Genomic DNA, 13251 nt, shown 5'->3' on the forward strand with positions numbered 1-13251 from the left:
GCAAAATGACAGCAGGTAGGTCTGACAAATCAAGGGCTATAAATCTACTGATCTATGCAGAATGCTGACAATAGAACACAGTCAAGGTCTCAACAAATCAAGATGCCTACGATCCTGGTTATAATCCAGTAATAATTAAGAAAGTTACTGTGTGGAAATGAAAGTGGGGTATCCGACAATCAGGGACCATAACTCTGCTAAAAGATAATACTGAAAGAGGGCTATCACTCTACCAAGGTTTTATCAATATTACATTAAAGGAGTTATCCTGCAGACTGAAATTAAAGTGTGTGAATCTAACAATCAGGGGCAACAGAACAGTACACAGAAAGATGATAATCAATCTCAGCAAAGGTCTCTTCAGTATCAGGCATTATCTTAGATTTGGTTGAAATCTAATAATAGACCAGTAGACGAAAGTGGTTTGTCCAATTATCTGGGGTTACAACTCAACTAAATGATGCATAACAGTGTCATAAGAACTCAGCCAAGGTGTTCTCAGTATCAACCTGCATAACAAATTTAATATTAAGGGAGGTAATGTGTGGAACCCAAAAAGGGATTGATACACAGATGGATGAAAGGACATAAAATCAAAATTAATATCATCTATTTTCTGTGAAATGTGGGGGCACAATAAAAATGCCAAATACTAGAATAGTCCAGCATTCATAAAATTATAAGTAAATAGATTTCTTAAATATTTAGATTTCTTTATTTGAAAACTGAGATTAGCCATGTCTGCAAGATTCTTTCACATACTACAGCTGGCTAGAGGTAAGAAAAAGGGCAATAACTCGAACAAAAAACTGCAGAGCAGTGATTAATGAAATGCACTTCTTAGACAATGATCTTCCTCTTTCCACAGATCTCTGTGCATCTAGTTCCATTCATAATATTATACAAGTCAAATATTATTACCACAGATCTCTCTGAGTCTAGTTCCATTCATAATATTATGCAAGTCAAAAAGGGCTCAAATTTACATGGTGTTTTCAAACTTTTCTCAAACTCGTGAGACATATTTCAGCTCAATGTGCATTTCTCAAATTTAACTCATCCTCAGTTATGACTGAACTCAGTAAAGTTATTAAATGTTTATGCAGCCTCAACGAGGCAACTCCTGACTGTAAATATTAAATGTCCTGCAAGTAAACAGGTGTACATTTGATTTGTTCATCAACATTTTGTTTCCAAGATTCAAACTAGTTTTATGACTGGAGACAAATGTTTTGAACCAATCAAGCAATAAGCAGCTCTACCTAACATAATGTATAGAAAAAATGTCAGACTACAGAGTTCTATCTTAAAGCTTAAAACCTCACATCTTTGTAAAAATGCAATCAAGAGTTCATGGATATGATTCGTCTTTCAATTACATTTTCTCCTATAGTTATTAAAATTAAGCAAAACTGTTCCTATTTGCAACTGTTATATACATTTTCAGGAACATCAATTGTGGATCACTATCAAGTTTGGACACAAAGTCAACTGGATATCAGTAATCTCTCTTAAACACATACACAGAAACATACAGTTTCCAAAACAATGACAACTAGGCAAATGAAGGTGTAAGTCATCAACCTTACAGTGTTTATGGGATGACGCCAGAAAAGATAATACAGACTTTAATGCCAATTACCTCTATCTTTCTTAGTATGATAAGTGAATCAGAACCTAAATGTAATTGTCTGATAGGAAGTTTTTGGGGTTCTGAGTAAGCATTCCATTCCTTCAATATTTTTGGTAATTACTGCTTTAAACTAGTTAATGGTAATATTTATTAATCATGCTACTGGCATAATAACACATTATGACTGATAAAGTGAATGCCACAAAAATTGTGGAGTAATGACTGTGACCTCATAACGGGACCCCCAACAACCTTCCATTAAACAATCTCCAGCCATATAAAGATTTCCAACATGGCCATCAAGGTAACCATTCTGGAGATCAGATCAGTATCATTTCAACATTTCAATATATGAACAACTATATACTGCCATAGAGAGATGTTTTTCTTGCTATGTCAGTATCATCATCTGTTCAAATGAATAAACAGTTAAGAGATTCTTCAATACCTTATGTATGAATGACAACAGAATTATGAGAAATAGCTGTAACTAAATTTTCATGATGGCTACCACAGCAGCCATATTGGAGGTCTGATCATTATTTTCATTTATGACCAACTACAAATCATAAGAAATATTTTAGGGAAAAAATCCTATGTCACTAAGACAATCAATTCAGGTGAAGTAGCAATACCGAAATCTTCAAGATGGCCACAATAGCCACAAACCTTATGGACTGATTAGCAACATTTGCATTTAGATCTTTAACTCATTCATCCCCAGCACTGTTATCAGTACCACTGCTGCTATGCTCCAGAGGCATTAAGCTGTGTCTAGCTGCTTGTGCCCCAGAGAGTCTTTACCTGTTTGGATTTTTTTTTAAAACATCATGCACATGCATTCACTCTTACCTTAATTTTTCTTCTTATATCCAATAAAAAAATCCACGAAATTTTCACCAATTATTCCAAATGAATTTGTCTACACAGTGATGTATTTTTTTCAATACTTTTCCAAGTCTTTCACAACATATTTATACACTATTTACAAAATTATGTGCAACATTTTTAGAAATATGTCATCAGAACTATCATCATCGCTATCAGCATCCTCCTCTTCTGACGATTCAATCTCAGAAACTTCTATGTTCGAATCTAAATCTCACAAAATATCCAACTGCAAAACATATCTTTCCTCTGCTTGCTCATTATTTTCCGAGATCAGACCCAAGAAATTCCTAATTTTTGCTCTCATCACCATTAAAAAATCACTCTTACGTCTGCCATTATTTACGATTTTTCATGAAGAGAACACATGTTGTGAAACTGCTCTCAATTAGTAACCTTGGCTTCTGAACAATTCAAATTTACACAAATGAAAGTAAAACCATTTCTAACTGGTGTAACATTGGTCTGATTTCTGGAAAAAAATAACCATTTGTAACCAATCAGAGACATTGTATCTAACACATATTCACCATGACTAGAGAAGGGATCAGCCACTAAATGCAGTAAACAAACCACGACTACAGGTGGGATCAGCCAATGAATGCAGAAACCGGATCACGCGTACAGACGGGATTGGGGCCGAATGAATTAAGTTAAACCATAAGTAGATATATAATCATCCTTTTGGGAGAAGTAGCAAACAACCATATCAGGTCAGTACCATTTTTATTTAGAACCAACCAGACCTAAAATGAAGTCTATTAGAACTTTAAGAAGCAACATTAATAAGTTTTTTAAGATATGCTGTTGGATGCTAGATCAATTTTTATTTAAGACCAACTAGACTCATCAAAATCATTTCAGTGAAAACTCAATGCTAATACTACATCCATATAAGAGGAGCAGCAATAACAAGATTTTTGTGATGGCCACTGTTCAATCTTTTCTTAAAGTGTGAATAAATTTCACATAAGTGTGATGTTGAGCAGAAAAAGACAAAGTTGCTGAAAACTGATTGTACCCTATGTCATATAACATTACAGATCTCTCTGATTAATTGGTCCTGCTGGCAAAAAGTTCTAAACTATTTACCTTTAAAAAACATGTTCATTAACAGAATCAGCAACAGTTTTATTTAAAACAAAGAAAATTTCTCTCCAATCCAAGCCGCTCCAGTTTCTTTGGTCATTATAGATCCTACAAGAACACCCCATGCACATGTCAAGGTAGTACATGTACATCCAGTTGCATTATAATTTTTTCTCTTATATCTTGAATGATACTAGATGTGTAGATAAACAGCATAAACACAAAATGCCACCTAGTGTTGGAAGAGATACTGGATGTGTAGATAAACAACATAAACACAAAATGCCACCTAGTGTTGGAAGAGATACTGGATGTGTAGATAAACAACATAAACACAAAATGCCACCTAGTATTGGAAGAGATACTGGATGTCTAGACAAACAACATAAACACAAAATGCCACCTAGTGTTGGAAGAGATACTGGATGTGTAGATAAACAACATAAACACAAAATGCCACCTAGTGTTGGAAGAGATACTAGATGTCTAGACAAACAGCATAAACACAAAATGCCACCTAGTGTTGGAAGAGATACTGGATGTGTAGATAAACAACATAAACACAAAATGCCACCTAGTGTTGGAAGAGATACTGGATGTCTAGACAAACAGCATAAACACAAAATGCCACCTAGTGTTGGAAGAGATACTGGATGTCTAGACAAACAACATAAACACAAAATGCCACCTAGTGTTGGAAGAGATACTGGAAGTGTAGATAAACAACATAAACACAAAATGCCACCTAGTGTTGGAAGAGATACTGGATGTGTAAATAAACAACATAAACACAAAATGCCACCTAGTGTTGGAAGAGATACTGGATGTCTAGACAAACAGCATAAACACAAAATGCCACCTAGTGTTGGAAGAGATACTGGATGTGTAGATAAACAACATAAACACAAAATGCCACCTAGTGTTGGAAGAGATACTAGATGTCTAGACAAACAGCATAAACACAAAATGCCACCTAGTGTTGGAAGAGATACTGGATGTGTAGATAAACAACATAAACACAAAATGCCACCTAGTGTTGGAAGAGATACTGGAAGTGTAGATAAACAACATAAACACAAAATGCCACCTAGTGTTGGAAGAGATACTGGATGTCTAGACAAACAGCATAAACACAAAATGCCACCTAGTGTTGGAAGAGATACTGGATGTGCAGATAAACAATATAAACACAAAATGCCACCTAGTGTTGGAAGAGATACTGGATGTGTAGATAAACAACATAAACACAAAATGCCACCTAGTGTTGGAAGAGATACTGGATGTCTAGACAAACAACATAAACACAAAATGCCACCTAGTGTTGGAAGAGATACTGGAAGTGTAGATAAACAACATAAACACAAAATGCCACCTAGTGTTGGAAGAGATACTGGATGTGTAGATAAACAACATAAACACAAAATGCCACCTAGTGTTGGAAGAGATACTGGATGTCTAGACAAACAGCATAAACACAAAATGCCACCTAGTGTTGGAAGAGATACTGGATGTGTAGATAAACAACATAAACACAAAATGCCACCTAGTGTTGGTAGAGATACTGGATGTCTAGACAAACAGCATAAACACAAAATGCCACATAGTGCTGGAAGAGATACTGGATGTGTAGATAAACAACATAAACACAAAATGCCACCTAGTGTTGGAAGAGATACTGGATGTCTAGACAAACAGCATAAACACAAAATGCCACCTAGTGTTAGAAGAGATACTGGATGTGTAGATAAACAACATAAACGCAAAATGCCACCTAGTGTTCGAAGAGATACTAGATGTCTAGACAAACAGCATAAACACAAAATGCCACCTAGTGTTGGAAGAGATACTGGATGTGTAAATAAACAACATAAACACAAAATGCCACCTAGTGTTGGAAGAGATACTGGATGTCTAGACAAACAGCATAAACACAAAATGCCACCTAGTGTTGGAAGAGATACTGGATGTGTAGATAAACAACATAAACATAATATGCCACCTAGTGTTGGAATTGATTTACGGATGAGTAGAATTATTAAATGAAAATAATGTGCCACCCAATGTTGGCATAAGAAATGACAAACATTCATTTCCTCTAACAATGCTGTGGAACCATTAAAAAATATACTCTATGACAATAATTCACTGAAATGGTATGTCTTCCCTGATCCACTGTGGCATAATCCTAATATTTTGAAAAGTTAAAAGAGTATAAATGTAGGTAACTGTGATCTAATTTTGTCCACATTAAGCTGTACCCTCCATGATGATATCCCAAAGTGCCCAATTCAGTCTGGTAGGACCTAATTTTGTCCACATTAAGCTGTACCCGCCATGATGATATCTCAGTGTTTCATGACTATACAGACAGCAGTGTCAGAATAAATGAGCTAAATGCAACAACAAAAATGGTATCAATGGAGTGTGAAAAGTAGGTCACTGATACATGTCTGCCTTCATTTCATGACTGTGCATACCAAAGTGTCATAGAAAGTGAGCTAAATAAAAGAACTAAAAACAACAACAGCAATGCAATCTGAAAAGTGGAAACATTGATCCATGCATCTCACAACTATCATATATTACCTCAGTGAATTAAAACTGTAAGCAGAATGCTCCCTATAAATCTGATATAAATAGATCAAGCAGTTTCTCTGAAAAAGTTCAAAATATCAAAAGTGGAAATATGGATGTAATAACACTGACAATAAATGATACATGCTGGAGCCATTAGGTATAAAACTGAACACATTTTACTGCCCTAGTGATAGGCCATACAACAAAACCACTGAGATTTACAGCCACTGCACAGGTGTAATGAACACATTTCTCTACAATATATGCTTTTAGCTTGCAGAATTTCCACAAGTTATTGTCTATAAGAAATCAAATATAAATCTCAAATAAAGATGGACACAGATCAGACTGTTCAAAGAAAGGAATGATGATGACATACCATATACAATATTAACTGTGTATGTTCCCTTTGGCAACCCTTCTTTGAAAGTAGACACACTGTGGTTAATGCGGCTGTGCAGTTTTCGGAAGGTTGGAAGGGCAGCTGTCCTCATCCATACAATAAGTCTTTCATTTTTGTAGCCACCTTTTTCTGAAGCATTGTAATTCCAGTTGGGTGGGTGAGTTAATTTGTCCCAATCTAAAAGAGATTTTTAAAAAATGTACGTAAAACAGAAAAAGGTTGAAGTTGGACTAATTTTAAAATCCCTACAAGAGCACCATAAGTCCCAACAGCATAATAATTATAGTACGTAATACTTAAAACTTACTCTGTAGCAAACAGGTGTTTATTTATTTTAAAACTCACCATGAGAACTGAGCTTAGGTACCCAATTATTTTAAGTTAGCAATGTGTTTTGCAATTATACATGTGAGAAACGTTTCTTCAAAATAACTCTGGAACTTCAAAAGTTACAGACCTGAGAGACAAAATGAGTCATTCAAAAATGTTCCCTTGTAACGAAGTCACAGATTGGGTAAGCAAATGAAGGTGTATGGATGGGAAGATAATGGGTGATACCATACCAAAATATTTCAACCCATGGCATGATAAACAATCATATAAATATATCCTGGAAAGCATAGTGATCAACTGTAAAGCACCTTATGCGGATCTGGGTTCAAACCCTGATTCAACATGTGCAAAAGGAAAGTATCATCCAAATAACTATCTCTGATTATATTTCATAGGAAATCATGATTTGAATTAAATGAAACTGATACATGTTTAGATTCATTATTATACAGTAACTTAAGATGTTGTTGTTGTTGTTATAGGGTTTAATGCCATTTTTCAGCACAAGATAGGCTATACATGGCGGCCAGTATTAATGGTGGAGGAAGAACCCAGAAAACACCGGAAAGAACCACCGACCCACGAGAAGCTACTGGCAAGCTTTCTCACATAACCACATTAGCTGAATCCGAGACTCGAACTGACGCAGACTGAGGTGAGATGGCAGTAATCCATAACCGTGAGTGCTTTAGACCACTCGAGTAACTTAAGAAATAATGACTTTAAAAAACAGGTCTCTATTCCAAAAGACAAATATCTGCATTCAATATTGCAGTCTGGAGTAATTACCAAGTGCAAAAGATTGCATTTATTTAAAATCTGCGAAAAGTAATTCTTGTTGTTGTTGTTGTTTTCATGGGGCCATCAATGAATTCTGGTATTTATCTATTTTCTTGTCATTACACCAGTTCTAAAATAACAAATTGTTTACACCAATTTCACTTGCTTACTTAGTACAACAGCATGCAGGCATTTCACTCAACCATTGGATGTGCACTCATGTTTGTATCAGAATGTTATGTTATACCAAGTGTTATAGTATCAGTGTTGGTGACACATCCCTCCAAAGGGGCCCCGAGTGGCTGAGTGTTCTAACGCGCTCTCCGTTACGGATCACTGCCATCTCACCTCTGTCTGCGTGGGTTCGAGTCTCAGATTCGGCTAATGTGGGTATGTGAGAAAGCTTGCCAGTAGCTTCTCGTGGGTCGGTGGTTCTTTCCGGAGTTTTCCCGGGTTCTTCCTCCACCATTAATACTGGCCGCCATGTATAGCCTATCGTGTGCTGAAAAATGGCGTTAAACCCTACAACAACAACAACATCCCTCCAAAAGAGGTTTTTACTGTGCGTAATAAATGACTCCTTTTCTCCATGCAACAGATATGCAGACAATGTGTTAATGACAAAATTTCAAATAAATATTTTACTGCCAAAAATTAACAGCAGCTGGGATGGATACAAGTTCTAAGAGCTTAAATCATCCTTTCCCTACATGACACAGAACGAGAGTTAATGAACTACATTATGCTATATAACACACATAACAAAATCAAATAACATAGCAAATGTAAAGGGAGATAATTCAAATCTTTTGGGATCTCTTAGATACTTCTTAAAATCTAAACATATACCACAATTTTTGTATAAGAACATTGACCTGTACTAAACTCATAAGATAATTACATGATTATTAATAGTAAAAGCTTATCTAAAAATATACCAAAAAATTTAACCACAGACAAGAATTCTAGATAAAGAACATGAAGACAGGGCCAGCTATACATTGTGAAAGCTTTTATTAGATGCTCAAAGAAAGCTGACCTTTTTCCTTGATAATCTTAAACAGAAAAATATGACAATTTGACTTGGGGGAACTAAATTATCACAGAACAGCACTGCAATGTCATTTTCCAAGAACATCTTCAAGTGATGGTTAATTAAAGTGGATTTAAGATCTCCAATACCAAGAAATGAAAAATAAAAAGATTCACAGTAATGAACAAAAATACTTTTGTTTAACATGTGTCAAACTCTGATTCCAGTGTCCAAAAAGCATAGAATTATCAGGTCTATATTGCAGCTAGTCATTCCAATAAACAAGAAATGGCCAATAATGTGTAGACAGATCAGTCTATGTTGCATCTAGTCTTTCCAACAAACAAGTAATAACCCATAAGGCATATAAGATCAGTCTCTGTTGCATCTAGTATTTCCAACAAACAAGTAATAACCCATAAGGCATATAAGATCAGTCTATGTTGCATCTAGTCTTTCCAACAAACAAGTAATAACCCATAAGGCATATAAGATCAGTCTCTGTTGCATCTAGTATTTCCAGCAAAGTAATGTCCCATAATGTGTAGACAGATCAGGTCTACATTGCATCTAGTCTTTCCAACAAACAATGTCACATAGTGCATAGACAGATCAGGTCCATGTTGCTGCAAGTCTTTCCAAGAAACAAGTAATGTCCCATAAGGCATATACAGATCAGGTTTCTGTTGCATCTAGTATTTCCAGCAAAGCAATGTCACATAATGTGTAGAAAGATCAGATCTACATTGCATCTAGCATTTTGATCAAATATAATGTCCCGTAACATGTAGACAGATCAGGTCTACATTGCATCTATTATTTCCAGCAAAGTAATGTCCCATAATCATACATGCCAACCCCAAACGAGGAAAAAGTGTAATCCAAGTGGACAAAAAGATGAATCCAAGCAAAAAACAGATTTTCATGTTGCATTTTAAAAAACTTTGTACTAGCTGAGACCATGAATGTTTTGCACACCAGTAGAACACAAAGTACTGGGTTACTGAGCCTGGATCTAAATTCAGTTTTATTTTTGTTAACAATATTGAACAATCTCTCACAGTCTTCATTAGAATGGTAAAGAACCAATATTCCTTTCATAACCTGACAAAGAAGAGGAAATTTATATCTTCCAGTGATTGTGTCTTTTAGCTGGGAAATAAGGTGCCACTGCACATCAACTCTATCTGCATTAAGTATATTGTCAGGAAGAATCCCAGCTTTATACTTCAGGAATTCTCCTTCCAGATGATACAAGGTAGACAAAGACGATAATAGAAAGGGATATCTCTTGACAAAGAATCTAACACTTTGAAGCTTTTTGACTGTCTCTCATTCACATCAGCAACTGAAGCATTTAAAATCACTTCATCTCCATAGAGGAATTTCTGGAGCATGTAATCACAGGCTGTAGCATAATAATCTCTAACATTATCACAAAACACCTTTACAGCTAGAGTAGAATTGTGTTCTATGAATTCTCTTGCTTCTGCATCAATAGCAAGATCTTCATTATCTTTCTATTAAGAACTCGGTAAATAACACCTCTGCATTTATAACATTCATGTCCGCACTTTAGTTCTGCTGTAGATAAGAAATTACCTTGGTATTGGAGTTCGTAAGACGAGCTAATTCGATGTGTTTCTTTGTTTTCAAGTGTTTCTCCACATAAAATTTACCACCATGCCCAATATTAAAATTGTTTATGCACAGACTGCAATGAGCATGATGCTGCCCTAGAATACAGACTCGTATCATTGCTTAAAACTGACCCGTAATACATGTACTATATAGGACTCACGGTACTAATTCAACTCCAATAGTAAACATATGGAAACACTTTCATATTCAAAATTCAATAACTTAACATTTCTGGGTGCTGATGATGAGACCTATAATTCTCCATGCACATCTAACCTTGGTGCAAGCTTATGTGTGGAGAACACCATATGAGCCGCGGCATTTTGTTTATTTACTTGTGCATGAAACACATGTTATTGATTCTGCACCAAATAAATCAGGTAATACTTTCATTACTGAGTACTCTGGAGTCAAGCCTGTAAAAATACTAAAATTACATATAGGATAAGCTGTCAAAAGATATTTTTACTAAAATATTAATTTTCATTATAAACCAATTATGGACCACAAAACCAGTAAATACTCTATTATTTGTTCACCCATTTCTAGACTGGTTCACAGTTCTTCCATATAATTAGTACCGTGTGTCCTATAGTACATGTATGACAGGTCAATTTTAAGCAACAATACGAGCCCCTGTACCCGAGAATGGAATGCTGTATTATGCCATTCATGTATTCATCTTTGAAGGATTTTCGTTTTTTTGTCTTTTTCTGATCCACCTGTGAAATTCTTTGAAAAAATAAACGTGCTCTAACACAAACATCGACTAGAATACATCTGAAGACTTTTAGCGCCAAATAGTAAAATTATTTCCACACGGCCTGCAATAGACGTCACGTGATGCTGCCCACGTGTCCTCATCTTGGAGGATCCTGTTATTTTACGTTTTGTTTATTTTTGGCCTTTTTCTAATCCATCTGTGAAATTATTTAAAAGGAGATATTTTTGCTCTCATACATGCATCGACTAAAACAAATTATACTTTTTAGTGCCAAATATCTAAAGACTGGTTCTGTACTAAATATAAAAAAGAAAAAATAATCTGCGAGTAAAGATTAAAAAACCAGTCTGTTCTCTCCTCACTAAGCCATACAGCTGCTATAAATAGAATACAAGGTCAAAAGTTTGAAAGTAGAACCAGCTTGTTTCTGGGTAATAGGATAATTGCTATAAATAGAACATAATACTGTTAGGAAAGTGCACGCAAGTCCACGGACATGCATACTCTTATACTGTAGTTACATAGAAGCCCGGGGCCCCGAGTGGCCTAAAGCGCTCTTCGTTATGGATCACTGCCATCTCACCTCTGTCTGCGGCGGTTCGAGTCTAAGATTCAGCCAATGTGGGCATGTGAGAAAGCTTGCCAGTAGCTTCTCGTGGGTCGGTGGTTCTTTCCGGTGTTTTCTGGGTTCTTCCTCCACCATTAATACTGGCCGCCATGTATAGCCTATCGTGCTGAAAAATGGCGTTAAACCCCACAACAACAACAACTACATAGAAGCCGTCTTTTCTAAAATACCATCTGTGGGATTAATGGGATGTTAATAAAAACGAGAAAACAAACAACTGATTTTTTTGGGAAGGTGGATATACCAAAAAGGCGTAATCTATATACATTTAAGCATAATTTAGTGAAAAAAAGCGTAATGACTACACCAAAAGTGTAATGGTTGGCATGTATGCATAATGTTTAGACAGATCACATCCATATTGCATCAAGACTTTCCATCAAACAAGTATTGTCCCATAACATGTAGACAGATCAGGTCTACATTGCAGTTAGTCTTTCCATCAAACAAGTGGTGTCCCATAACAGGTAGACAGATCAAGTCCTTATCTTGAAGCAGATTTGGGGCTGTGCTGTTTGCAGTTGGCTGCTTGCAGTTCATTGTGCTATTTGCAGGTGTCTGCAAGTGGCTGTGCTTCTTGTAGCTGGTTGTTCTTCTTTACACTTATCTGTGCTGTTTGTGTTCTTTCAGGTATATGTGCTGTTTGTAGCTGGTTGTGTTCTTACAGGTATCTGTGCTATTTGTAGCTGGTTGTGTTCTCCCCGGTTTCTGCGCAATTTTTAGCTGGTTGTGTTCTTACAGGTATCTATGCTATTTGTAGCTGGTTGTGTTCTTACAGGTATCTGTGCTATTTGTAGATGGTTGTGTTGTCTGCAGTTAATTGTTTCCAGTTGACTGTGCTGCTTGAAGCTGATTGTAGTTGACTTTGCCATTTGAAGTGATTGTGTGCAGTGTATGCCATCTGAAGTGACTGTTTGCAGTGTATGACATCTGAAGTGACTTTCTGCAGTGTATCATGCTGTTTATAGATGGATGTGCTTAATTTTTCACTTAACTATGCTGTTTGAAACAGATAGTCTGCAGTTGACCACGCTGTGTTTATAATTGTTCGCAGTTGATTGTGCTGCTGTTTGTAGCTTACTGTTTGCAGTCAATTGTGTTGTTTGTAGCTGAGTGTTTTCAGTTGACTGTGCTGTCTGCATCATTAGTGCTCTTTATAGCTGTTTGTAACTAACTGATTTTTAGTTGTTTGTACTGTTTGCAGTTGGTTGAATGTGCTGTTTGTAGCAAATTGTTTGCAGTTGGTTGTGCTGTTTACAGCAGGTTGCCTGCATACATAAATAGGTAAATAAGATTTATGAAAACTTACTGGGAGGGTTTTTGAATTTTTCTTCTCTGTCTGAGGCCCAAGCTATGTCGTTGGACAGCAGACAGACAGTTGTATTGTTCGTTCCACCATTGTAGGTAAGTTCATACGAATCTGAAAATTAAAACAGTGACCAGCAAAAATGTCAAAGTATTAATGATATGTCCACAACAGTTTTCAGTTTTATTCTGCTGACTTGAAAATAAAATGATTGCA

The 13251-nt window shown here is 36.0% G+C and overlaps 1 protein-coding gene across 3 annotated transcripts in view; it reads right to left on the reverse strand.

The window, feature by feature from the left end:
• Window positions 1–13251, reverse strand: part of LOC149785618 (cell cycle control protein 50A-like) — a 69138-nt gene that overhangs the window by 31277 nt on the left and 24610 nt on the right. For all 3 annotated transcript variants that reach the window (XM_089979433.1, XM_089979434.1, XM_089979435.1), the window contains exons 5-6: window positions 13039–13149; window positions 6567–6767 (exon numbers count right to left, since the gene is read on the reverse strand). In XM_089979433.1, the coding sequence (XP_089835559.1) occupies window positions 6567–6767; window positions 13039–13149 (312 nt within the window). The remainder of the gene's footprint in view (window positions 1–6566; window positions 6768–13038; window positions 13150–13251) is intronic.

This window comes from Sinohyriopsis cumingii, chromosome 13, assembly GCF_028554795.1.
Source record: "Sinohyriopsis cumingii isolate HCF-2022 chromosome 13, ASM2855479v2, whole genome shotgun sequence".
NCBI classification, from domain to species: domain Eukaryota; kingdom Metazoa; phylum Mollusca; class Bivalvia; order Unionida; family Unionidae; genus Sinohyriopsis; species Sinohyriopsis cumingii.